At 50.9% G+C, this 27,706-nt stretch overlaps 1 protein-coding gene across 1 annotated transcript in view; it reads left to right on the top strand.

Moving 5' to 3' along the window:
- Positions 1 to 27,706, top strand: part of LOC311512416 (IgGFc-binding protein-like) — a 133,643-nt gene that overhangs the window by 53,740 nt on the left and 52,197 nt on the right. Inside the window, 13 exon segments of the mRNA XM_084613629.1 lie at positions 746 to 1,323; positions 1,801 to 2,371; positions 3,030 to 3,625; positions 5,414 to 5,987; positions 6,248 to 6,441; positions 7,005 to 7,146; positions 8,825 to 9,165; positions 15,342 to 15,915; positions 16,390 to 16,967; positions 22,698 to 23,268; positions 23,999 to 24,594; positions 26,438 to 27,011; positions 27,265 to 27,458. Of these exon segments, the coding sequence (XP_084469755.1) occupies positions 746 to 1,323; positions 1,801 to 2,371; positions 3,030 to 3,625; positions 5,414 to 5,987; positions 6,248 to 6,441; positions 7,005 to 7,146; positions 8,825 to 9,165; positions 15,342 to 15,915; positions 16,390 to 16,967; positions 22,698 to 23,268; positions 23,999 to 24,594; positions 26,438 to 27,011; positions 27,265 to 27,458 (6,083 nt within the window).

Below are 27,706 nucleotides of genomic sequence, written 5' to 3' on the forward strand. Positions count from 1 at the left end.
TTTAATGACCCATCCAGCTGAGACAGCTCGGCGACATTCGTACCGATGTTTCTTACACGTCTACACTAGCAAGCTTAGAGCAGCACAGCTGCACCGATACCCCTGTGCCGCTGTGAGATCGCTCGTGCAGCTGCGTTGTGCTGACGGGAGAGCTCTCCCAGCAACGTAATAAACCCAGCTCAACGAGTGTCGGGAGCTTTGCTGGCAGGAGAGCATCACCCGCCAACATAGCGCTCTGCACACAAGTGCTTATGCCAGCAAAACTTGTGTTGCTCGGCGGGGGTGTTGTTTTTCACACCCCTGAGTGACAAAAGTTTTGCTGACATAAGTGCTCGTGTAGACATGGCCTTAGCGTGCCCTGGGAGCAAACAGTCATTTTGGACACACTGGGGAACACAGAAGGCATATGGGAAAACCGAGGCACACATAGAGATTATAAAAATAGTACACACAATCCCCCCTTCATCACAGCCTGTCACTTTGAGTATCTAACGTCGACTGATAACACATGAATGGTTGAGGTGAAATGATGCCAGTTTTTAAGTGACTCTTCCTACTATGGGCCTGATCCTGTAAGGGGCGAAGCACCTTCTACAACATACTGAGCACCCTCAGCCAATGTTGAGGTCACTGGGATTTGAGGGCTCTCTGAGCCCCACAAGATACGTCCCTTTCAGTCTATTTTAAATATTGCTTTTGTGTGGAGAGGGTTTGCTGCTAAATCTGTGGGTCCTTCACTCCCCAGCCATGGAGTGCCCCCTGGAGAACAGCCAGTACCAGCTCTGTGGAACAGCCTGCCCAGCCACGTGTGTGGACCAGTCAGCCCCCAGCAGCTGCCAAGAACCCTGCGTGGAAAGCTGCCAGTGCAAGGACGGTTTTGTGCTGAGCCAGGGCAAATGCATCCCCAAGGGCGGCTGTGGGTGCCAGTTCGAGGGGCGTCCCTATGCCCCCAACGAGAGCTTCTGGGTCGATGAGGCATGTGGGACACGGTGCATGTGCGATGCAGCCACTAGACAGGTCGAATGCGCGGCCGCTACGTGCAAACACTCGGAGAGGTGCGGGCTAGTGAACGGCGTACGGGGCTGTTACCCCTCCAGCTACACCACCTGCTCCGTGACAAGGAATCTGCACTATACCACCTTTGATGGACGGAGATACGACTTCCAAGGCACCTGCCGCTACCAGCTCACGGCCCTGTGCAAGAAGGCGGAGGGACTGGTGGACTTTGAAGTCTACTTCCAGGAAAGCAATACTGCTCCTGTGCAGATCAAGGTCTATGAGACCGACATCAGGATCAGCAATCAATTCCCTGGGAGAATCATGGTGAGTTTCAGAAATCACATCTAGTCTCTAAAACATTTCTGGAAAGTCACCTTTGTGATCAGAAGTCGGTTGCAGAAAAAGCATAGAAGGATCTTAAAAAACAGGTCAAATATTAACTGGATTCTGATGTGAACGGACAACCAGTGGAGAAGCTAGAGGGTTGGGGTGATGTGGTTACACTTTGTCTGTGTGAGAAAGTGTCAATAGCATCCAACATATGTGGGAACTTTGGGAGCTGGGGCTCAGGTAGCACACAGAGGAGGGAACAGCAATAGCCAATGCCAGAGGAAATGAAAGTCTGGTTGGAGGATCCTTCCTAGTCTGGAGAGCAGGGATTCAGGCAGGCTGTAGAGGAGGGAGCAGGTCAACCTGGATGAAGATTTCAGCAGCAGTAGATGGGCCAGAGCTCTGTGCTGGAGCCAGAGGTTCCACCATGAGCGAGCAATGTTTCATATCCCATATGTCTTGCTTTTACAGGTGAACAGTTTCCTGATTACTCTTCCCTTCAACCTCGATGATAAGAAAATCACTATGTATAGAAAGGGCTGGGCCACAGTGATCCAGACAGACTTTGGTCTCACCGTTACTTATGCCGGGTGGTCAGGACGTACCACGATCACTCTGCCAGTCACCTACACGGGAGCTGTGTGTGGTCTGTGTGGCAACTTCAACAGGGACAGGGAGGACGACATGCTCATGAGGGATGGCACAATGGCACCAAACCCCATCAGCTTTGGCCAGAGCTGGAAGGTGGGCGACCTCCCAGGATGCTCTGCAGTAACGATACCCCCATGCGCAAGTGTAGAGGCTATTGAAAAACAACAACGAGGTAGCAGAGGGCAGTGTGGGATCATCCTCCACAAGAGTGGCCCTTTCAGAGGATGTCACAGCAAAGTGGACCCCCATGGATACTTCGTAGACTGCGTGTACGGCTATTGCGTCCTCAGTGGGCGGGAGAGTAACGTCTGCCAGGCCGTTGCTGGCTATTCCGAGGCATGTCAGGAAGCTGGAGCTGTGGTGCGTCCCTGGAGGACGACGAAGTTCTGCTGTGAGTCCCCCGTGTTCACCGCTGCCCCTTGGGGGATCGTTAATTCTTGTCGGCTGGTAGATGTGGATCTAAACACGGCAGAACATTTTTACAGACAATGGTCTCTCTCAGCAGGCAGCTGCACCCGAGCCCAGGGTGCAGCTGCCAAGGCCACTACGAGTGCTGAACCCACAGCACTAGGGAAACACTGCTAGGAATGTAGTGTGCTCTCCATGGCCAGTCCAGTCCTTGCCTTCCCTTCTGAGACTGGGGCATAGTCAGAGCTGGGACTCAGGGTGGCTACTAACTGGGATGTTTGTCCATTAGGAACGGGGCTGGGAACCCACCGACTCATCCCACACAAGCCGTCAGCTGGGGATGAATTTTAACCGCTACTGACCCGGATTCAAATCAAAAAGCTAGCAGTGAGACCATGAAACAATAAACCGAATTAGAAGCCTCATCGTAGGAGGGAGATTGTCTGTATCCCACCTCCTGGCCTCTGTGAGGCAACCAGTTCATCAGACCTGGGACCCCAGTGCAGATGCTGCCTTTTGTTAATTAGCCAAACCAAGGAAATAGAATATTAGGCGCTGGAATGAAGTTGCATCTTCTCGTGATGGTTCGTTGTGCACATTGCTAATGCGCGATGTGAGCTAACTCTTTGTTCTAATTACAGCTCCGTCCTGTCCCCCGAACAGTCACTACGAATTCTGCAGCAGCAGCTGCGATCTGACATGCAGCAACCTCTATGCCCCGGTGCAATGCACGACCCAGTGTAAGGAAGGCTGCGTGTGTGACGAGGGCTTCGTTCTCAGTGGCGACAGCTGCGTCCCCTTTTCCCAGTGCGGATGCCTCCACTGGGGACTTTACCACCAGGCTGGGGAGACCTTCCACCCGAGCGGTTCATGCGAGGAGCAGTGCGTGTGTCAGGCTGGTGGGGAGGTTGTGTGTAAGGCTTTCTCCTGCGGCACTGGTGAGGAGTGCGGGGTCGTGGACGGCATCCAGAAATGCCACCCATTTGGATCTGCGACCTGTTCTGCCTCTGGCCATCCCCACTACCTCTCTTTCGACGGGGTCCCCTTTGACTTCCAAGGCACCTGCACCTACATCCTGGCCAAGACCTGCACTGATGCCAGTGACCTTACACCATTTACTATCAGCGTAGAGAAAGAAGACTGGGGCACCAGGAACATGTCCATGGCCAAGCTGGTGTCCATCCAGGTGTATGGGATCACACTCACCCTACTGCAAAACAAACAAGGGCTCATCATGGTAAGTCCTCCATATTCTCATGGGCAGAGATTTTATTCTATTCTACACAGGTTTGTTTGCAGTTTGGCCATCTCTCTAAGGCCCCCTCATGGCAAAGGTTGCACTGCAGGTAGTCTGCCTCAGCTTCCCCTCTTGGGCTCCTCAATAGCTCAGAAGACAAGTCGAATAACAACCGCCCTCCTTAGGGTCTGGATTATTAAATTATCAAACATGAAAAATAAAGTTTTCAAGTCCATCCATTTTTCTCCATACCAGGTCACTCCAAGTTCTTTCCTGTCTGTAGTCATGCTCCCCAAATTTCAAGTTTCCCTGCTGGAGTCTATTCACTCCTATCAGCCTCTTGATTCTCTTCTGTTCTCCCTGAGAACTCTCTCTGCAGGGCCAGCCTCCCTTCTTCCTCCTGCTGCTCTTATAGGGGAATCAGGTGATTCGTGCTCCTCAGGTGTGCCTCTTTAGTAATCAGGGTTGGCTGGCCCGCTGGCCTTAAAGGACAAGCCACCCTCTTACAAATTCTTATATCATGCGCATCCATGTAGTATTTCAGCACTTTCCAGCAACACACTAAGTAACTTAACCAACACTCTCATCCTATCCCCAGGAGGAGATGTGCCTACAGGGGAGTGTTTTGCATTGGATTTACTTTTAAAAGATATAAATGTGCACGCATATTGCCTTCTATATATATGTATGTGTGTGTGTGTGTGTTTGAGACAGCAGGTCAGAGAAATGCACCTTGCACTTGGGGGGGAAGTGGTGAGGTTTGTCAGGGTCCTTTGTTTCTGAGGGAGTTCATTCCTCAGTCTCGAACTGCTCACCAGTAAAGCTCCATCTCCTGCACAGGCAAACTTTACCCTTATTTTCCCAGAAGGTTTAATTGATCTTTTAGATAGCCAGGGGTGAAAGCTTGAACTGAATTCAGTGTTCTCTTTGGAAGGCAGAAGAGGGAGCAGAGGACAGTTTTGATATAATCTCAGTAGCCAGTGCTGGTGAGGAGACGCTTCTGGAGTGCTGAAGGGTTCATGGTATATCACATTACTGTAGTCCAGAAGAGAGGTGATGAAGGCATGAAATAATTGATGCCAGATCATCATCCATCAGGATGGGACAGGGTCTCCTGGCCAACTGGAGATGGTAGGAAGTATTACTCATGGATGCTGCTATGTCAGAGTTTCATTTGAGCAAGCTGAGCATCCTCTTAGCTCAGCTCAATCTTCTTTGCCTCACTTCTTGGTTTATACACCATGTTTCTTTGAACTCTCTACACATAATTCACATTTTTGCAAACATGGAATAAACTTCCTCTCCATTTTAACTCCTTTGGCTCTGTGTTAAAGAATTTCTCCCATGATGCATTCCCCTGAGAAGCCTGCAGTCTAACTTGGGACAAATAAAACATGTGGTAAATTGGTGGAGATAGGAGAAGAAGGCAAGGGGTGAAGGAATGAGGTGTCACCAGGGAAGTGGGTCTTTAGGGGAGAAAGGGAGACAGACAAGAAGTAGGAGAGTATTCTGTGTGCAGGAGCTTGCATGAAAAGGAGGTGCAAGCCAAACATGGTTGGAGAAAATAGCAATGGTAAAGAGAGAGAACTGGGAGGGAGCTGAGGTGTTGCGGAAAGGAGAGAAGAGATGTAGACTAGGGCGGAAATGTGAAGACCTTGGAAGGTGAGGACAAGTCATCCCAAAGTGAAATCTGGAGTCATTCTGATTTATGCCATGTGTCAGTGAGAGCAGAATCTTGTCTGTGTCCCTGCTTCCCCATGCTCACAGGGAATGTTCTCTCTCTTCCAGGTGAACGGGGTGTCCCACAACCTCCCAGTAATCGTGGCTGATGGGCAACTTAGAGCATATCAACATGGCACAAACATTCTGGTGCAAACCAACTTCGGCCTCACTGTGAGCTATGACCTGGTTTACCAGGCCAGGGTCACCATTCCAGGAAGCTACGAGGGCCAGACGTGCGGCCTGTGCGGGAACTACAATGGACGGGAAGACGAGGAGTTCCTGCTCCCCAATGGCAGGACAGCCCCTGATGAGGCAGCATTTGGCTCTGCTTGGGAAGTCGAGATCCCAGGAGCATCCTGTACAGACAGATGTGCTGGAAACAGCTGTCCAGTTTGCGAAGAGAAGAAGAAGGATGTCTTCAGAGGGCGCAACTACTGTGGGCTGCTCACAGACCCCGACAGCCCCTTCGCAGCCTGCCACGGTGCGGTCAGCCCCAGCGTGTATCAGAGCAACTGCCTGTATGATCTGTGCCTGGGCAATGGGGATTCCCAGGTCCTGTGCCAGAGCATCCACAGCTACGTGACAGCCTGCCAAGAGGCCGGGGCCCCCATCCAGCCCTGGAGGAGCGCCTCCTTCTGCCGTAAGTGCGCGGACAGTGTAGGAGCTCTGGGACGCACTGGGAGAAGAGGGAGGGGGAGGTCAATATTGCCGAGCATCTTGTTCCAGGCCTCTGGGCTTCTTCTGGAACTCTTCTCAGTGGGAACCAACAATCTCATGTTCCCTTCTAAAGGTGCCCTGTTCCTCTCCTCCCTGTCCTGCTCTTCTCTCCTTTTGTGTCTGTCCCTCTACACTGTGGTGTGAGATCTTTCCAGGCATCATTTATTTCTCTCTCTATTTAAGCTGTGACCTGCCCAGCCAACAGCCACTACGAGGTCTGCGCTGACCTCTGCACCACCACCTGCTCTGGAGACATCATGGACTGCCCAGAGACCTGTGCTGAAGGCTGCCAGTGTGACGACGGCTTCTTCTTCGATGGCCAGGGCTGTGTGACTCTGCAGAGCTGTGGGTGCTTCGAACGTGGGAGATATTACAAGGTACTGCCCCCTGCTGGAGTGTCTGGGTCTGATCTAATTTTTGCTCTGTCCACATCCTAATCCCTACACTGGTCAAGAATATAGGGTTTGCTGTACTGGATCAGAACATTGGTCCATCCAGGCTAGCTTCCCTCTTTGCTAGTAGCTCAAAGTGCCGAAAAAGGCCAGAAGATTTAATGCCCAGATGAGCGCAGTGACTTGCTCAAGGCCACCTAGTGAATGAGTAGCAGATGGGAGGTTAAAACCTAGGAATTGTTCCTGGCCTTAAGCCCAGTCCTTAGCCCATTAGACAGCCTTTCTCTCTAAAGGCAAGAGGAAATAATATTATGACACAATGGACATTTTTATAGATACATAGATTCTAAGGCCAGAAGGGTCCATTGTGATCATCTAGTCTGCCCTCCTGTATAACACAGGCCAGAGAGCTGCCCCGATATCATTCCGAGAGCACATCTGTTAGAAAAACACATGCACAGCTCTGGGTTTGGTGCTGTCAAAAATTATTTTAAATAATTGTTTCCAGTTACATTCTGTTATTTCCTGTTTTCCAAACGTTCCATCAGCCCAATGAGACGGTCCTGATGAGTGAGTGCCAGCAAAGCTGCACGTGTGTTCCTGCCCGAGGGGTGACCTGTAAAGCCCAGGGCTGCTCCCGAGAAGAAATCTGCCAGATTAGAGATGGCGTCAGGGCCTGCGTCAGCAAAGGTACAGGACAGTCACTGTTTGAAACGTCCCTGGAAGGGTTATTGTACAGGAGCGAGTAAGTAGCTGTGGTTGTGTCTCTGCACCCTTCTCACTCTCCCTCTTCATTTAGCCTGGAACCTTGACCCATAATATTGCAGAATTTCGACCGGAAAGATGGAAAGACTTGTTGGGTCTCTCCAGCAGAGCCAGGTGGGAAGTTGTCAGGGATCTGTGCAGATTCCATGATTCTCTCTCCGGGAGCAGGCTGGGGGCTGCTATAAACAGAACACCCTGGCTACAGACCCATAGGACCATCAGTCATCTGGGCAGTGTCAGAGCCCATCACCTCTCAGCCACTCTCCTTGTCTGCTCCATGCTAGAGGTCCGCTTGGGCCTAATTTTTGAGGAGCCCAAGCCCGAGAAGGTCAGGTCATTTCCCGACCCAGCCTGACTCTTCCAATGAAAGTGGATGAGTGCCAGGGCCACCTCCCGCCCATGGGGTTGGCTCGGCGGTGGCTATGTACCTGTTCCTGCCATCCACCATCCCTGGCTGCAGTGTGTGCACTCTGGGGCAGCTCCCTCACTCCACAGTATGCATAATGCAGCCAGGTGGCAGTGCTCGTAGGAGCTGGGCATGCACCTACCTCCACGCTCACCCCACAGGTAGAGCGGCCAACTGTCTCATTTGTGAAAACTGGACACTGAGCACAGGAACCTCCCCTTCTTCCTGCTCCACCTCTTCCCCCAAGGCCCTGTCCCCTATTCCTCTTTCCCCACCCACTGTCGCTCACTGCTCTCTCCACCACCCTGCCCCTGACAGCTGAGCAGGGCTCTAGGGGTGGAAGGGTGACTGGAGCAGGACGCTGGAGAGAGAGCAGGGCTCTGAGGTTGATGGGGTGACTGGGGCAGGGTTGGGGAGGGAGAGCCGTGCTCAAGGCAGGATGGGGAGCCGCTGGTACGCCGGTACCTTTCTCCGCCGGAGCTGTTGCTGAGTGCTTCTCCAGGCTCCAGCAGTAGCTTCTGCTCTCCCCATTCCCTGGGTGGCGGAGGCTGGTTACTGTAGGTAACTGGACTTTTAGTGTCCGGTCTGCAGTGATGACTGGACATTGCCAGGTTCCCTTTTCGACCAGACTTTCCAGGCAAAAAAAGGAGACCTGGCAACCCTACCCACAGGCAGAAGGAGAACAGCTGACTTGACCCAAGCCCAAGAGGGTCCCGTTGATTTCCTACTCAACCTGACCCAGACTTGACACTTGCTGTCGGCTCCCATCAGGTTTGGGTTGCGTTGCAGGGCTCTGCTCCATACTACCTGTCACGTGGCTCTCTGTGTTCAGCAGCTGCACGAGAGGCTGTGGGGAGGGTGATATAGGAGGTGGTTCTGCTGGCTCAAAGACTGCTGTGGTCTCACCCTTGCAGAGAGATTTCCCAGCAGAGGACTTGTGGGAGGTTTGGGAACTGTCCAAGGGAAATATGTATGGGGATAAATGGCTAGATAGATAGATAGAGGAGACGAATGGGGATAGATAGATAGATCAATCGATCATTCCCTCCATTTCACAAACAGGATAGATTAAGAAGTAGGATTCCAATGACACTAAATATCATCCCAATTTTCACACCACCCTCAGTCCCCTCTCTGCTCTCACATATAACTGATTAGTCTGGTGTTTCTTGTCTTTCTATTGTCTTTCCCCACTAGATATTCCAAAGCCATCATGCAGTGTGGTCCGCTGCAGAGAAGGAACTTTTTGCAAGATGATAAATGGGCAGGCAGAGTGTGTGCCAGTCTCTCAGGCCACGTGCTGGACTGGAGGTTACTTGCATTACCACACCTTCGATGGACGGGTGTATGATTTCCACGGCACCTGCAACTACACGGTGGCCAAGACCTGCAGGGATGACTCCGTCCTGCCCTCCTTCCACGTCATAGCCGAGAGCGAGAACAGTGGAAACACACAGGCTTTCTACATTGAGTCGGTGACTGTCCAGGTGGATGGAGTCACTGTCACAGCAGCCAGGACTGAGGTCGGCTTTGTGGGGGTAAGTGCTGGGCGTGGTCAGTACTTTGATAGGATACCTTGAAAATATTTACCCAAGCTGTTGCAGGGGGTAGAATTGTTTAAGTAGTAGATGGTGCTCTCCTCCTGAATTGGTGCTGTCCCTGAAGCCATGGCACTGTACTAGGGGGTGCTGCACTACGTTCAGATGTACAGGTATCCCAGTAGGGTGCACTCTCCCCTTGGAGTCAGTGCTGACCCCAATTCCCATCATGGCAATACCAGGTGCTGTGTGTCATAGAATGGGGCAGGTGGCCAGCAGGGGGCACTGACCCAATTCCAAAGCTCTGTGCTTGGGGCTACCGTCAGCAACTGGGACGTGGGCGGTCAGACCTCCTGGCTGGAGCTAATAGCCAGATCTGGAGCCAGGAACCAGGAGTCAGAGACAAGGGTCAAAACTAGGGTGACCAGATGAAACGGACAAAATATCGGGAAACATGGGAAAAAAAAAAAGGCGGCCAGAGCCGCAATATCGGGACAAATGGCGTCCTGACCGCGCATTGGTCGGGATGCGGGACAAAGAACTAAAAATAGGGACAGTCCTGATTTTATCGGGACATCTGTTCACCCTAGTCAAAACAACCTTCCGTCACTCCCCCACGCGGCCCCCTCCCCCACGGGAGCCGCTCCCCGATGGCTCTGTCCCACGCGGTCCCCTCCCCCCGCGGGAGCCGCTCCCCGACGGCTCTGTCCCACGCGGTCCCCTCCCCCCGCGGGAGCCGCTCCCCGACGGCTCTGTCCCACGCGGCCCCCTCCCCCGCGGGAGCCGCTCCCCGACAGCTCTGTCCCACGCGGCCCCCTCCCCCGCGGGAGCCGCTCCCCGACGGCTCTAACTGACGCGCTCGGGTTGCCAGGCCTCCGGTTTTCAGTCTGAACAACCGGTCGAAAAGGGACCCTGGCGGTTCTGGTCAGCACAGCTGACTGGACTGCTAAAAGTCTGGTTGGCCGCTGAGGGGCAGGCAGGCACCGTGCCCAGCTCAGCTCAGCTCCTGGGAAGCAGCCGGCATGTCCCTCCGGCTCCTACGCGGAAGGGCAGCAAGGGGGGCTCCGCGCACTGCCCCCGCCTGCAGGCGCCGCCCCGAGCACCGGCTCTGCAGCTCCCTTTGACAGAGAACCGTGGCCAACGGGAGCTGCGGGGGCAGCGCCTGCAGGCGGGGGCAGCACACAGAGCCCCGGGACATGCCGCCATTTCCCGGGAGTCACGCGGACTTCCTCCATCCCTGGGAAATGACAGGGCCGCCTGAGCTCAGTGCCGCCCGGAGCCCACACCGTGAACTCCCTCCCACACCTCCAACCCCCTGCCCCAGCCCTGAGCCCCATCCCGCACCCAAACTCCCTCCTGGTACCCGTACCCCGCAACCCCTCCTGCATCCCAACCCTCTGCCCCATCCCTGAGCCCCCTCCTGCACCAAACTCCCTCCTGGTGCCCACACCCTACACCCCCTCCCACACCCCAATCCCCTGCCCCAGCCTGGAGCCCCGTCCTGCACCCTGAACCCCTCATTTCTGACCCCACCCCAAAGCCTACACCCCAGCCCAGAGCCCGTACCTCCTCCCACACCCCAATCCCCTGCCCCAGACCGGAGCCCCCTCCCACCCGCCAGACCCCCCGGCCCCACCCCCAGCCCAGAGCCACCTACTGCAGCCCAAACCCCTCATCCCTGGCCCCACCCCAGAATACTCACTCCCAGCTGGAATCCTCACCCCCTCCTGCACCCCAACCCCCTGCCCCAGCCCAGAGCCCCCTCCCACACTCCAAACCCCTTAGCCCCAGCCCAGAACCCCCTCCTGCACCCCAAATCCCTCATCCCCAGACCCACCCCAGAATCCTCACCCCCAGCTGGAGCTCTCACCCCTTCTGCATCCCAACCCCCTTCTGCAGCCCTGAGCCCCTTCCCACACTCCAAACCCCTTGGCCCCAGCCTGGAGCCCGCTCCTACCCCCAAACCCCCAGCCTTCACCCCCTCCTACACCCCAACCCCCTGCCCCAGCCCAATGAAAATGAGTGAGTGAGCGAGGATGGGAGAGAGCGAGCAACAGAGGGAGGGGGTATGGAATGAGCGGAGGCGAAGCCTCTGAGAAGAGTGGGGCCTCAGGGCAGGGAGCAGAGCAAACGTGTTTGGTTTTCTGCAATTAGAAAGTTGACAACCCTAGACGTGGCCCTCTCCCCTGCAGGAGCCTCTCCCTAATGGCTCTAGGTGACATAGCTCCCTACCTGTAGCCACTTCTTAATGGCTCTAACTGATGCAGCCCCCTTGCCCTCAAAATTCCAACTTTTGAACTGTTTGCTCTGTCGTGGTCGTCATGCTGGTCCCAGGGACAAGGTGGGAGAGGTAATGTCTTTTATTGGACCAACTTCTGTTGGTGAAAGGGACAAGTCATCCAGCTACCCAGAGCTCTTCTTCAGGTCTGGGAAGGGTACTCAGGGCTGGTCTATGCTAGAGAATTAGATCAACCCAGATGTGTCGCTCAGAGGCACATAGGTGCCAACTTTTTGGTTCCCAGGGGGGTGCCCCAACCCCTCTACACCCCTTTCCCCAGCTCCCACCCCTGCCTTGCCTCTTCCTTCCCCCCTCTCCACCACTTTCCCCAAGTCCCTGTCCCCTCTGCACCCCTTCTTGGCCCCACTCCTCCCCCTCACCCCAGGACCTCCTGCACACCGCGGAACAGCTGATGGCACTGGGCAGGAGGCACTGGGAGGGAGGGGGAGGAACTCATCCACAGGGCTTCCAGAGGGTGCTCAGCACCCACTATTTGTTTTTTATGTGTGCTCCAGCCCTATTCGGGAGCGTGAAAAATCCATACTCCAAGCAATGTAATTAAGTCGTCGTAAGGGCTTGTCTACACTTACAGAGCTGCACCAGTGCAGCTGCACAGCTGTAGCACCTAGTGAAGATGTTACCTAGGCCGACAGGACAGCTTCTCTTGTTGGCGTAGGTACTCCACGCAGTCCACACTACAGTGCTAGGTCAGTGTAAAGCAGTTCACCTCGACCAATAAGTGTCTCCAGTAAAATTTCACTCTCGAACATAACAGTCCCTGCTACATCGACTTAATAACTCCACCTCCATAAGAGGTTTAGAGTCAATGTCGATGTAGTTAGGTCGACGCCATGTCAATGTAGATACTGCGTGGATTACATGGACTGTTACTGGCTTTCAGAAGCCATCCCACAATGCCCCACACTGACAGTACAATCGGTACAAGTGCTCCTGGTGAGGTTGCATATTGCACAGACACAGGAGCAAAGAGTAGACATGCACAAGCGATGTAATCACTGAGGTGGCTTTATGCTGACGTAAATCAGATCAACTTAATTTTGTAGTAAGAAAAGGAGTACTTGTGGCACCTTAGAGACTAACCAATTTATTAGAGCATAAGCTTTCGTGAGCTACAGCTCACTTCCTCAGATGCATATCGTGGAAACTGCAGCAGGCTTTATATATACACAGAGAATATGAAACAATACCTCCTCCCACCCCACTGTCCTGCTGGTAATAGCTTATCTAAAGTGATCATCAGGTGGGCCATTTCCAGCACAAATCCAGGTTTTCTCACCCTCCACCCCCCCACACAAATTCACTCTCCTGCTGGTGATAGCCCATCCAAAGTGACAACTCTTTACACAATGTGCATGACAATCAAGTTGGGCTATTTCCTGCACAAATCCAGGTTTTCTCACATCCCCCCCACCTCACTCCCATACACACACAAACTCACTCTCCTGCTGGTAATAGCTCATCTAAACTGACCACTCTTCAAGTTTAAATCCAAGTTATACCAGAACATCTGGGGGGGGGGGGGGTAGGAAAAAACAAGGGGAAATAGGCTACCTTGCATAATGACTTAGCCACTCCCAGTCTCTATTTAAGCCTAAATTAATAGTATCCAATTTGCAAATGAATTCCAATTCAGCAGTTTCTCACTGGAGTCTGGATTTGAAGTTTTTTTGTTTTAAGATAGCGACCTTCATGTCTGTGATTGCGTGACCAGAGAGATTGAAGTGTTCTCTGACTGGTTTATGAATGTTATAATTCTTGACATCTGATTTGTGTCCATTTATTCTTTTACGTAGAGACTGTCCAGTTTGACCAATGTATATGGCAGAGGGGCATTGCTGGCACATGATGGCATATATCACATTGGTGGATGTGCAGGTGAACGAGCCTCTGATAGTGTGGCTGATGTTATTAGGCCCTGTGATGGTGTCCCCTGAATAGATATGTGGGCACAATTGGCAACGGGCTTTGTTGCAAGGATAAGTTCCTGGGTTAGTGGTTCTGTTGTGTGGTATGTGGTTGTTGGTGAGTATTTGCTTCAGGTTGCGGGGCTGTCTGTAGGCAAGGACTGGCCTGTCTCCCAAGATTTGTGAGAGTGTTGGGTCATCCTTTAGGATAGGTTGTAGATCCTTAATAATGCGTTGGAGGGGTTTTAGTTGGGGGCTGAAGGTGACGGCTAGCGGCGTTCTGTTATTTTCTTTGTTAGGCCTGTCCTGTAGTAGGTAACTTCTGGGAACTCTTCTGGCTCTATCAATCTGTTTCTTTACTTCTGCAGGTGGGTATTGTAGTTGTAAGAAAGCTTGACAGAGATCTTGTAGGTGTTTGTCTCTGTCTGAGGGGTTGGAGCAAATGCGGTTGTATCGCAGAGCTTGGCTGTAGACGATGGATCGTGTGGTGTGGTCAGGGTGAAAGCTGGAGGCATGCAGGTAGGAATAGCGGTCAGTAGGTTTCCGGTATAGGGTGGTGTTTATGTGGCCATTGTTTATTAGCACTGTAGTGTCCAAGAAGTGGATCTCTTGTGTGGACTGGACCAGGCTGAGGTTGGTGGTGGGATGGAAATTGTTGAAATCATGGTGGAATTCCTCAAGGGCTTCTTTTCCATCACAATCACAGACATGAAGGTCGCTATCTTAAAACAAAAAAACTTCAAATCCAGACTCCAGCGAGAAACTGCTGAATTGGAATTCATTTGCAAATTGGATACTATTAATTTAGGCTTAAATAGAGACTGGGAGTGGCTAAGTCATTATGCAAGGTAGCCTATTTCCCCTTGTTTTTTCCTACCCCCCCCCCCAGATGTTCTGGTTTAACTTGGATTTAAACTTGAAGAGTGGTCAGTTTGGATGAGCTATTACCAGCAGGAGAGTGAGTTTGTGTGTGTATGGGAGTGAGGTGGGGGGGATGTGAGAAAACCTGGATTTGTGCAGGAAATAGCCCAACTTGATTGTCATGCACATTGTGTAAAGAGTTGTCACTTTGGATGGGCTATCACCAGCAGGAGAGTGAATTTGTGTGGGGGGGTGGAGGGTGAGAAAACCTGGATTTGTGCTGGAAATGGCCCACCTGATGATCACTTTAGATAAGCTATTACCAGCAGGACAGTGGGGTGGGAGGAGGTATTGTTTCATATTCTCTGTGTATATATAAAGCCTGCTGCAGTTTCCACGATATGCATCTGAGGAAGTGAGCTGTAGCTCACGAAAGCTTATGCTCTAATAAATTGGTTAGTCTCTAAGGTGCCACAAGTACTCCTTTTCTTTTTGCGAATACAGACTAACACGGCTGTTACTCTGAAACCTTAATTTTGTAGTGTGGCCATGCCCTGACGGGTGGTACCTATGTCAACAGGTGATGTCTGCCTGTCAACATAGCGCTCCCTGCACCAGGGAATAGGTCAGTATAACTGTGTTCCTCAGGGGTGTGGATTTTCCACAGCTGCAGTGTTCCAAATGTAGACGAGCCCAGAGTGTCATAGCTAAATACAAGGTGGAAGAGATTGTTTAGCATAAGTGGTTAAACCCACTGACATCATAGGACAAAAAGGGTGGGTTATTGAGTTACAGATTGCTGTAATAATCTATAACTCCAGTGTCTTTATTAAAACCATGACTTTTACTATGCAACAAAGTTAAGAATTTAGGATCCAAGTTTCGACTTTTGAAAGTGTGGTTCCATTATTAAACAACTTTCAAAATATTGAAATCCTCCGAAAAGAATTACATTTCTCCACCCAGCTCTATTTAATCTGATGTTTTAAAGTAATTCTGCTTCAGATTTGGGTCCAGGTTGCACTGCTTGCTAATCTGAGTAGGGGCGACTTTGCAAATGACAGACTAGTGAACTCAATTGTGACCTTTGCCCTTTCTTTCTCACCATGAAGCTGAATAACACCAGGGCCCACTTACCCATCTCCCTGAACAACGGGGCCCTTCGGCTGTATCAGAGTGGCACCTCCCTCATCCTCCGCACCGACTTCAACCTCAGAGTGTCCTATGACTGGAACAACCACCTGAGGATCACTGTTCCCAGGGTCTTTTTGAACAGCCTGTGCGGCCTGTGCGGCAACTATAATGGGGACCCCTCCGATGACTTCAGGACCCCGGATGGGGACCTGGCTCCCAGTGTCACCGCCCTGGGGAAAAGCTGGGCAGTGGAAGATGAGGATCAGTTTTGCTGGCACGATTGCATTGGAGGTTGCAGGCCCTGTGCCGCCAGCATAGCCAGAAAGTACAAGGAAGAGGCCTCGTGCGGCCTGATAACCAAGGTCTCAGATGGGCCCTTCAGCCAGTGCCACTCCAAGGTGGATCCTACAGTCTACTTGGACAACTGCGTGTACGATCTGTGCCACAGCGACGGCTACAGGAAGGTCCTGTGTGAGGCCTTGAAGGCCTACGCGGATGCCTGCCAGCTGGAGGGGGTCAGGATTGGGGAATGGAGGCAGCTGGCCAGATGCTGTGAGTACAGATTTGTATGCCAAGGTCTATGGTCTGCTGGTTAGACTGGGGAGCCTGGGGCTCAGCACTCTTGAGTTCTAGCCCTGGTGTTAGGAGGGGGCGTGATCGAGTGGTTTGGGATTGAGCAGTGATTGGGAAATCAGGACTCCTGGGTTCTGTTGTACCCACAGTATTTGTTTGTCCCTGGAATTGCTAAGGTGCCTGTCACTTGGAGTATCTAATGTCCACTGATAACACATGGATGGTTGGGGTAAAATGATGCCTGTTTTTGAGTCACTCTTCCTACCATGAACCTGATCCTGTAAGGTGCTAATCACCTCCGGCAGTGTGCTGAGCACCCTAACCTCCTGTTCAGGTCACTGGGATTTGAGGGCTCTCAGACCCCACAAGCTACATTCCCCTCTGTCTATTTTAAATACGGTTTTTGCATGGAGAGAAACTTGCTGTTAAATCTGTGGGTCCTTCACTCCCCAGCCATGGCGTGCCCCCTGGAGAACAGCCAGTACCAGCTCTGTGGAACAGCCTGCCCAGCCACGTGTGTGGACCAGTCAGCCCCCAGCAGCTGCCAAGACCCCTGCGTGGAAAGCTGCCAGTGCAAGGACGGTTTTGTGCTGAGCCAGGGCAAATGCATCCCCAAGGGCGGCTGTGGGTGCCAGTTTGAGGGGCGTCCCTATGCCCCCAACGAGAGCTTCTGGGTCGATGAGGCATGTGGGACACGGTGCATGTGCGATGCAGCCACTAGACAGGTCGAATGCGCAGCCGCTACGTGCAAACACTCGGAGAGGTGCGGGCTAGTGAACGGCGTACGGGGCTGTTACCCCTCCAGCTATGCCGCCTGCTCCGTGACACGGAATCTGCACTACACCACCTTTGATGGACAGAGATACGACTTCCAAGGCACCTGCCGCTACCAGCTCACGGCCCTGTGCAAGAAGGCGGAGGGACTGGTGGACTTTGAAGTCAACTTCCAGGCAAACAATACTGCTCCTCTACAGATCAAGGTGTATCAGACCAACCTCAGGATCAGCAATCAATTCCCTGGGAAAGTCCTGGTGAGTTTCTCAAATTGTCTCTGTCTCTCTAAAATATTTGTGGAAAGTCACCTGTGTGATCCAGAAAAGTTGCAGACAGTGCATGGAAGGATTTTGAAATATAGGGTGAATTGTAACCAACAGGGAGCCAATGGAGATATTTAAGGATTGGGGTGATGTGGTTACACTTTGGATGTGTGAGAAGGTGTCTGAATCATAGAATCATAGGGCTGGAAAGTACCTTGAGAGGTCATCTAGTCAAGTCCCCTGCACTCATGGCGAGATTAAGTATTACCTAGACCATCCCTGACAGGTTTTTGTCTAACCTGCTCTTAAAAATCTCCAATGATGGAGATTCCACATCCTCCCTAGGCAATTTATTCCAGTGATTAACTACTCTGACAGTTAGGAAGTTTTTCCTAACGTCCAACCTAAACCACCCTTGCTGCAATTTAAGCCCATTGCTTTTTGTCGTATCCTCAGAGGTTAAGGAGAAATTGTTTTCACCCTCCTCCTTGTAACAACCTTTTATATACTTGAAAACTGTCATCATGTCCCCTCTCAGTCGTCTCTTCTCCAGACTAAAAGAACCCATTTTTTCAATCTTTTCTGGTAGGTCATGTTTTCTAGACCTTTAATCATGTTTGTTGCTCTTCTCTGGACTTTATCCAATTTAAGCACATCTTTCCTGAAATGTGGTGTTAGGGGGCTTATTCCTTCACCCACTTACTTCCCTGGTCCTTCTCGCATGAACAGAGAGCAACAATACCCGAAGTCCAAAGGTGCAAACAATTCGATGTTTATTGGGGTGAACTTCCAGCAAGCATGATTCCAGTTTCCTTCCTTAGTATCCTCCTTCCCAGCTCTGACACCACAAAGCCTTACACGTGTGTCCCTGTTCCCATTCCTGCCCTTAGCCAAACATGATTCCAACTTCCTTACTCCCATTCCCTGTTCCCATTTCCCCCTTTAGCAAAACATGATTCCAATTTTCTTACCCCCATTCCCTGTTCCCATCTCACACACCCACATGCCCACCCCCACCCACACCCCCATTGATTTCCAGTGAGCTCCTCCCCTTCTCATTATTTCCATAGGGCTTGTGGGGGCCACCTTAGTTGCCATTCCATTTCCAGGTACCACGGTAGCTATTACACAGATGCTGGCCTCCTAGTTGAGAATTTGCATTCCCATACACATCTTCCCCCCCAAGGCCAGCCTTTGGAAGCCATCCCCCACCCACATCATGAGGTTTTCTGTTCATTAAAACACAACAATGCTAGCAACAAGACAAACACCACAGACAAACAACACAAAACATAGATCCATGGTATTCTGGGTTATTTTTCCCGCTGGCGCCAGCTTGCTTGTAGAGTGTCTGAAAAACAAAAGAAACAATTTCCTTCCCCATGGTGGGGACAGATTATTGCTTAATAATAATACCACTTTCTTTTACGAATGTCCTTGCTACTTTCAGGAAAAACAGAAGAATTACCTCCAGACTGTCCTTATTTTGTTCTATAGTCAGGCTAGTGAATTACCCCACTCACTGGTCATTTATGAAATTCATGAGATGGTGTACCTCAGTTTCCCCTCTTGTACAACAGACCAAGTTTGCAATAGTTTCTCTGCTGTACCAAGCTTTAAGTTTATTCTCAGGTAATAGCTGAGACACAGCTTCAGATTTTAGCACTGTACACACACACACACACACACACCCCTTAAGGTTAACCTGTCCCCCTTATTTTCAGGCTTAACTTGTTTTTTTTTTCACCTCCCTTTCCTGAAGGGCCATAATCTGAGTCTTCTAGTAGCTTGTTTGCTGACCGGATGTATTCATTATTTGCAGCTCCTTTGTGCCCATCAGCTAGGTAATTTGCATTTACACACAGAGGCTTACTAGCTTGCTTTTGGATCCAAAGCTGTTAGCAGCTCAGACACTGTCTTAAAAGGGAAGCATTTTACTTCCACCAGAGTTCTGATTACTTTCCACTTTCATCTCCTGCTCCAAAACACAGCGATCTGAAAAAGAAAGCACAACCTATTGTGGCTCCTTTTGGAGACCTATTAGGATTTTAATGAAGTACCATGTTTTATTTGCATTTCTTTTACTCCTTTTCCAATATACACTGCACATGTCCTGGGAAAATGCAAATTCCTTCCATATAGTTTAACCTCCATAACATCATATTAGCCAAATTAATTTTACACAAGGTATAACTGCCTCCCCCATGCCTACAGAGTTTTCATGCAGAACCCACCAAAGCAACAATCTGATCCCCCAGAGCCATCCCAAGGCTCAGTGTTCCCATCATTCCTCCCCTTTTCCTTTTCTTTTACCTGTGCACACACACACACACAAAATTCTGTTTTGCCTAACATCCCTTGCACTGTAATTACTCTTTTTACACAACTGTACCCCGATTACACTTCCATCTTGTACAACTAGACACAACCAGGGGCAGCCAAGTTAAGTTCCAAAAGAAACCTCTTCCATCCTTTAGTGATTTTGATTACATTACCCAATAGTCAAATAATTTTGCTCGGATTCTCTCTCTGCCTGCTGCCTGCAGCAGTCCCTTATAGACCATTTCTGTGGGAAAAGGGCCCATTTTCCCTCAGAATAGCTATAAAGGCTTCTGGGGACAGAAGCGTAGTGGTGGTAGTAGCCACTCTACCTGACCCCCTTGGATAATTTAATTACCAAGCTTCCATCCAATGTGACTGCACAGAGTTGCACATACAGTTACATGTATATAACTGGGTTTTATCATTAAACAAAAACTTCCTTCTTGACATCTCACATAAGTATCCAAAGTACCCTCCATTAAAACTTCAGAAAAACAAAAGAGTGTGGAAAGGCAGGTTGCACTTTGAAACTTTTATTTTTTTTTTTTTCCTCCACTCCCCCAGGACCAAGTCTCAGATCCAGTCTCTAAAGGTGGTCTGTTAACTCTGCTTTTGACCTTAAACCCTTTTGTGTCAAATCATCTTTCACTACCCCTAACTAATTTACAACCCTTCAGCAGCCCTTGCTGAAGCAGCACCAAACTTGAAAGATTTCTGGCAGCTTCCCATAATGCTGCCCTTACTTCAAACCTCTCAAGCAGACTGAAGTGCCTCTTTTCCCTGGGAGGCATTCAGTCCCGATGGGCAGGGACCTTCTTCCCCTACCCATATACCAAGGAGGGTGGGCTCCTCAGCCACCCCCCATACCTCTGGGTCCCCTAACACTTCCTCCATTTCCTTTTTAATCTTATCCCAGGTTGACCCCTGTACCTGGTATGGGCCCTGGTCCTCCCTTATCCATTTATCCAAAAAATCCTTTACCCTGGCTTGCCAGAACCCGCAACTACCATCACGAGAGTTCGCGATACCCCCTCCAAGCAGCTGCGCGGACTGTTGGGGAGGGGGACTTACAGGCTGCCACTCACCTATCCAATGCGATGCATCCGAGTCACCGGCACCAAGATGTTAGGGGGCTTATTCCTGCACCCAGAACTGGACAAAATACTCCAACTGAGTCCTAATCAGCACAGAGAAGAGCAGAAGAATTACTTCTTGTGCCTTGCTTACAACACTCCTGATAATACATCCCAGAGTGATGTTTGCTTTTTTTGCAACAGTGTTACACTGTTCAGTCATATTCAGCTTGTGATCCATTATGACCCCCAAATCCCTTTGTACAGTACTCCTTCCTAGGCAGTCATTTCCCATTTTCTATGTGTGCAACTGATTGTTCTTTCCTAAATGGAGCACTTTGCATTTGTTACTCCTGGGGAAATTCTCGCATAATTAGAAAAGGAGGATTTTTGGCACCTTAGAGACTAACAAATTTATTTGAGCATAAGCTTTTGTGAGCTACAGCTCACTTCATCGTATTTTCTCAATGTATTTTATGCGGGAAAATACTAAATTCTAAGCCCAGTGCTTCAGAACTGCCCCATGAGCAGCACCTTGCCCGTGGAGCCAATTTAGGACAGACTGGGGCACACAGGGCTGCTGGGGCGCATCACAGACTGGGGTTCAGAATGACTTGTGGGGGAGACAGACTGGAGCGTGGGCTCAGGAGCTAGTTGAGTGACAGTGTTGAGCCTGGGGTTGTGGGAGGGGGGCTGCAGAGACCCATGGGGATGAGGAGTGTGGGGACAGGGGCAGACATGCCTGACTGAATGAGAGAGGCTTGGGGTCATCCAGGGTCTTCATGGGGGAGGCTTCCCAACACCCTAACAATCTCACCCCCCCACAAAGAAAAACCTCCCACCCACACCCAACACCCTCCAGGGTCACTCCTAGGCTCCTTCTCTTTCCCTGAGGTCCTCTGTTACCCCTGACTCCCCCAAGTCTTTGCATTGCTTCTGACAGGTGCAGAAAATACAGTTCTGTATTGTAATTTAAGTGAATTACACAGAGTTCTGTATGAATATGCCTAGTAAGGAATCTATTTGTCAAAAAATAATTTACCAGAATCCTTTTTTAGCACTTTCAATCCCTCCCAACTTGGTATCATCAGAAACTTTATCCTTGTATTCTCTATGCCATTATCTAAATCACTAATGAAGATATTGAATAGAACCAGACCAAAAACTGATCCTTGAAGGATCCCTCTTGATAAGCCCTTCCAGCTTGACAGTGATCCACTGATATCTATTCTCTGGGAATGATTTTCCAACCAGTTATGCACCCACCTTATAGTAGCTCCATCTAGGTAGTATTTTCCTAGTTTGTTTGAGAAGGTCATGTGAGACAGTATCAAAAGACTTACTAAAGTCAAGATATACCACATCTACCTCTTCCCTCCCATCCGCAAGTGTCCACACTTTCACAGAGTGCTCTCATCCCCAATGCGGCACCTCCTTGTGGCTGCAGCCTGGAATTAGCTCTGCCTTTCTGAAGCCCCACCTACGCGTGCTCACTCTATGATACTTTCTCTCTACCCGGACTCGATGGCTCCCTCATTGTGCCTTGGCCCTCCGGCTGGGTCACTGTAGTTTCTCCTTTCTGGGAGGTTTGTGTACCAAATGTCACCAACTGTCCCAGGCAGTCTTCCAATACACTGCCCTTCAATGGTGCCACATCCCCAGTGGCTGGTAGGGGAACGTGGGCTCACCCTCATCTTTGGGTTCCAGCCCATGGACCCTAAAACCAGCAGCTAAGGTCTACCCTGTCCCATGCCTTGTTTCTGTTTCCTTGGATTGCTTCCTATGTTGCCTCTATCAATCTCCTTCTCTACCCTTCCCTCCTGGCCAAGCCCCCGCTCTCCCTAGCCTGAGAGAGTGACTGCAGACCTCCTCCCTGCAGCCCCCTTCTGCCCTCAGCTACCTTGCTTTATACCAGCCCACCTGTCCTATTCAGGTGAGCTTCAGCCTTTAATTAGTTCTCATTGCTCCCTGGCTCCTCCTCCAGATGCATCTTAGATGCTTAATTGGCCTGTCTAGCCACCTTAACCCTTTCAAGGGCAGGTGTGGGGTGAGCACTCCTTCACAGTGTCAATAGCATCCAGCAGAGGTGTGAACCTGGGGCACTGGGGGAGAGAGAGGAGGGAAGTGCAATACCTAATGCCAGGGGGAATACAAGTCTGGTTAGAGCTTGGATTCAGGCAAGCTGTAGGGAAGGAAGCAGGCCGGACTGGATGAAGATTTGAACAGAGGTGGATTATTGTTGTAATCATGGGCCAGAGCTCTGTGCTGGGGTGAGAGGTTCCACCACAGGCAAGCGATGTTTCACATCTCATGTGTCTTGCTTTAACAGGTGAACAGTTTTCTGATGAATCTTCCCTTCAACCTCATTGATAAGAAAATCACCGTGTATAGAAAGGGCTGGGCCACAGTGATCCAGGCAGAGTTTGGCCTCAGAATTACCTATGCCGGGTGGTCAGGACGCACCACGGTGACTCTGCCAGTTACCTACGCAGGAGCCGTGTGTGGTCTGTGTGGCAACTTCAACACTGACAGGGAGGACGACATGCTCATGAGGGATGGCACGCTGGCACCAAACCCCATCAGCTTTGCCCAGAGCTGGAAGGTGGGCGACCTCCCAGGATGCTCTGCAGTAACGATACCCCCATGCGCAAGTGTAGAGGCTATTGAAAAACAACAACGAGGTAGCAGAGGGCAGTGTGGGCTCATCCTCCACAAGAGTGGCCCTTTCAGAGGATGTCACAGCAAAGTGGAGCCCCAAGGATACTTCATAGACTGTGTGTACGGCTATTGTGTCCTCAGTGGGCGGGAGAGTAACGTCTGCCAGGCCGTTGCTGGCTATTCCGAGGCATGTCAGGAAGCTGGAGCTGTGGTGCATCCCTGGAGGACGACGAAATTCTGCTGTGAGTCCCCCGTGTTCATCGCTGCCCCTTGGGGATCCCTGTTCCAAGTTGGCTGGTAGATGTTGGTTTAAATGCTGAGCTCATCAAGTGACGTAGAACATTTCTTCATGGTCACAGGAGCCCAAAGTATGGGCACAGCACAGGCACTGGCCCTAGGAGCTGCCCCCTCATCGCGCCCCTACCCACGTGCTGCACCCCAGGCCAGAGAGGCGCTGTCCGGGGATGTAGTAGTGCCCTTCATAGCCCATCTAGTTCTTGGCTTATCTGCTGAGACTGGGACATAATTAGAGCTGGGACATGGTGGTGACTCACTAATTGAGATGTCTGTCCACTAGGAACAGGTCTGGGAACCCACCGACTCATCTCCCATAAACCGTCATCTGGGAGGGAGTTTTAGGCATGACTGACCTGTATTCTAAACAAAAAGCTCGTGGTGAAAAGCTCTGCAGAACACTCCCAGGTCCATGGGCCCTCCACTTCCTACACCTTTACCTTGGTCCAAATTGGAAGGCTAGCTTTAGGAAAGAGATTATCTGTATCCCACTGCCTGGTTTCTTTGGAGCAACCAGTTAACCAGACCTTGAACTGGATTACACATGCTGCCTTTTGTTAATTAACCAAACCAAGGAAATAGAAAATTAGGAGCCTAAATGAAATTGCATGTTCTGTGATGGTTCGTTGTGCACATTGCCAATGCACGATGTGAGCTAACTCTTTGTTCTAATTACAGCTCCGTCCTGTCCCCTGAACAGTCACTATGAATTCTGCAGCAGCAGCTGCGATCTGACATGCAGCAATCTCTATGCCCCGGTGCAATGCACGACCCAGTGTAAGGAAGGCTGCGTGTGTGACGAGGGCTTTGTTCTCAGTGGCGACAGCTGCGTCCCCATTTCCCAGTGCGGATGCCTCCACAGGGGATTTTACTACCAGGCTGGGGAGACCTTCCACCCGAGCGGTTCATGCAAGGAGCAGTGTGTGTGTCAGGCTGGTGGGGAAGTTGTATGTAAGGCTTTCTCCTGCAGTGTTGGTGAGGAATGCAGGGTGGTGGACGGCATCCAGAAATGCCACCCATTTGGATTTGCGACCTGTTCTGCCTCTGGCCATCCCCACTACCTCTCTTTCGACGGGGTCCCCTTTGACTTCCAAGGCACCTGCACCTACATCCTGGCCAAGACCTGCACCGATTCCAGCCACCTTACACCATTTACTATCAGCATAGAGAAAGAATCCTGGGGCAGTGGGAATGTGTCCATGGCCAAGCTGGTGTCCATCCAGGTGTATGGGATCACACTCACCCTGCTGCAGAGCAAACAGGGGCTCATCATGGTAAGTCCTTCTCCAGATCCTCATTTAGATCATTCTGAGAGTCCCTTTGTGGCCCGAGGTTTCTGCATGTGGCCTGCCTCAGCTTCCCCTCTTGGACTCAACAATTCACAAAAGGTTTTTACAAGTCCAATAGCAACAGCCCTCCTAAGGGTGTCATTCAAATAGGAGTTTTCACATACAGCCAGTCACCGCCTTATCTGGTCATTCCCAGGCATTGCCTGACTGCCGTCTCACTCCCCTACTTTCAGGTTTCTGTGCAGGAGCCTACTCACTGCCAGCAGCCTCTCTATTCCCCTCTTTCTCCCTGAGAACTCTCTCTGCTGGACCAGGAACCTGGCTTCTTCCTGCTTTTCTTTCAGGGGACACATATGATTCCTGCTCAGATGTGCCTACTTAGTAATAAGGGTTGGCTGGCCCCAGGCGGCGAGTCACTGAGAGGCAGGCTACTGTGCCAGAAGGTACATATACCAAGCTCATCCACATGGTATTTGAGCCCCTCCCAGAAATACATTAAGCAACGTGACTAACATCTGCCACATGTTTGTTCTCTCCTCCTCTCCCCAGGAAAGATGTGTGTGCAGTGGGGTGTTTTGTTGTGGATTTTTTTATAATGATAAATGTATACGCATGTTACCATATATATGTTGGAGAAAGGTGGTCGAAGAACACACCTTGCACTTGGAAAGGAGGGTGGTCAGGTTTGTGAGGGTCCTTACTTCCTGAGACGGTTCATTCCCTAGACTTGGACCAACTCCTAATAAAGCTTTGTCTCTGGCAGAGACAAAGGTTTTCCTTATTGATGTGATTTCCATTGTGCCAATGGAAAGAAGTTGTCAACCACAGTCTTCTACCTGAAAATTGAATTGATCTTTTAGATAGCCTGGGCCCAGGCCATTGTGCACCTTGGGATAAGGACTGAGGACTTGAACTGGATTCCTTGTTCTATGTAAAACCAGGGTAGGGAGTGGAGGACAGGTTTGATGTGTACAGCTGCCAGTGTTGCTGAGGAGGCATGCTGCAGAGTTGTGCAGCACTTGAATATTCCTAAGTGCTGAATGTTTCATGCCCGGGTATACCACCTTGCAATATAGTCCAGCTGGGAAGCGACAAAGCCGTGAATGGTTGAAGCCAGGTCATCTTCTGTCAGAATGGGTAGAAATGGTAGAAAGTGCTACTCATGGATGCTGCTATGTCAAGGCTTCTCTTGGGTGAGATGAGCAATCTCCAGCATGCCTCCCTTGTTGGTTATACCCCTATTTATGAGTATTAATTATTTGGTGAACCCCCTCCACATACCTCACATTTTGCAAACATGGGGTAAAATTCCTCCCCATTAGATCTCCATTGGCCTCTGTGTTGAAGAATCTGTCCCATGGCATAGTGCCCTGTGAAGCCTGCAGTCTAATTTGGGGCAAATTGAACACAGTGCATAGGAAATTGTTTGAGATAGGAGAGGAAGGGGAAGGAAGGAGGCGTCACCAAGGAAGTGGGTTTTTAGGAGCGGGGGAGATGGAGAAGAAGTAGGAGACTGTTCTGAGTCCAGGACTTGGCATGAGAAGGAGCAGGCCAAATATGGGTTGAGGAGTTGGGGAAGATAGAGAGAGAGGATCAGGAGGGAGGGAGGTGCCTGGGAGATGAGATCAGAAATGTAGGTCAGGATGACAATGTCAAGAGCTTGGAAGGTGAGGACAAACCATTGCAAAGTGAAATCGGGAGTCATGAGTCATTCTGGATTTAACCCATGGTGTCAGTGAGAACTGAATCTCAAAACTTGTCCATAGCCCCTACCCATGAAGCAGTGTCCATCCTACCTGCTCATAGGGGAATGTGCTGTCTTTTCCAGGTGGACGGGGTATCCCACAATCTCCCCATGATAATGGTCAATGGGCAGCTCCGAGCATATCAGCACGGCACTAATGTCCTGGTGCAAACTGACTTTGGCCTCAGTGTGAGCTACGACTTGGTATACCAGGCCAGAGTCACCATCCCAGGGACCTACCAGGGCCAGACGTGTGGCCTGTGCGGGAACTACAATGGAGAGCAGGACGAGGAGTTCCTGCTCCCCAGTGGCAGGACAGCCCCTGATGTGGCAGCATTTGGCTCTGCTTGGGAAGTCGAGATCCCAGGAGCATCCTGTACAGACAGATGTGCTGGAAACAGCTGTCCAGTTTGCGAAGAGAAGAAGAAGGATGTCTTCAAAGGGCGCAACTACTGTGGGCTGCTCACAGACCCTGACGGCCCCTTCACAGCCTGCCACGGTGCGGTCAGCCCCAGCGTGTATCAGAGCAACTGTCTGTACGATGTGTGCCTGGGAAACGGGGATGCACAGGTCCTGTGCCAGAGTATCCACAGCTACGTGACGGCCTGCCAAGAGGCGAAGGTCACCATGCAGCCCTGGAGGAGCGCCTCCTTCTGCGGTAAATGCACCCACAGTGTAGGAGCTCTGGGACGCACTGGGGAAGGGAGGGGGTCAGTGTTACTGCGCATCTTGTTCCAGGCCTCTGGGCTTCTTCTGGAAGTCTTCTGGGTGGGAGCCAACAATCTCATGTTCCCTTAGAAAGGCGCCCTGTTCCTCTCCTCCCTGTCCTGCTGTCCTCTCCTTCATGTCAGTCCCTCTAGGCTGTGGTGTGAGATCTTTCCATCCATCCTTTATTTCTCTCTCTATTTAAGCTGTGAGCTGCCCAGCCAACAGCCACTACGAGGTCTGCGCTGACCTCTGCACCACCACCTGCTCTGGAGACATCATGGACTGCCCAGAGACCTGTGCTGAAGGCTGCCAGTGTGACAAGGGCTTCCTCTTCGATGGCCAGGGCTGTGTGACTCCGGAGAACTGTGGGTGCTTTGAACAGGGGAGATATTACAAGGTACCACCTCAAGCAGTCTGGGTCTGATCTAAATTTTTTTCTAACATATCTTAATCCTTACACTAATCAGGAATAGGGTTTTCTATAGTGGATCAGAGCATTGGTCTATCCAGCCTGGCATCCCTGCTCTGTTAATGCTCAAAGCACCAAGAAAGACAAGAAGATTTAATTCCCTTTGTCCGTTGTGGGGAAACTGAGGCACAGAGTGGGGCAGTGACTTGCTCAAGACCACCCAGTGAGTCAGTAGG

Source organism: Lepidochelys olivacea, assembly GCF_965140295.1.
Source record: "Lepidochelys olivacea isolate rLepOli2 genome assembly, chromosome: 24".
Classification (NCBI taxonomy): domain Eukaryota; kingdom Metazoa; phylum Chordata; order Testudines; family Cheloniidae; genus Lepidochelys; species Lepidochelys olivacea.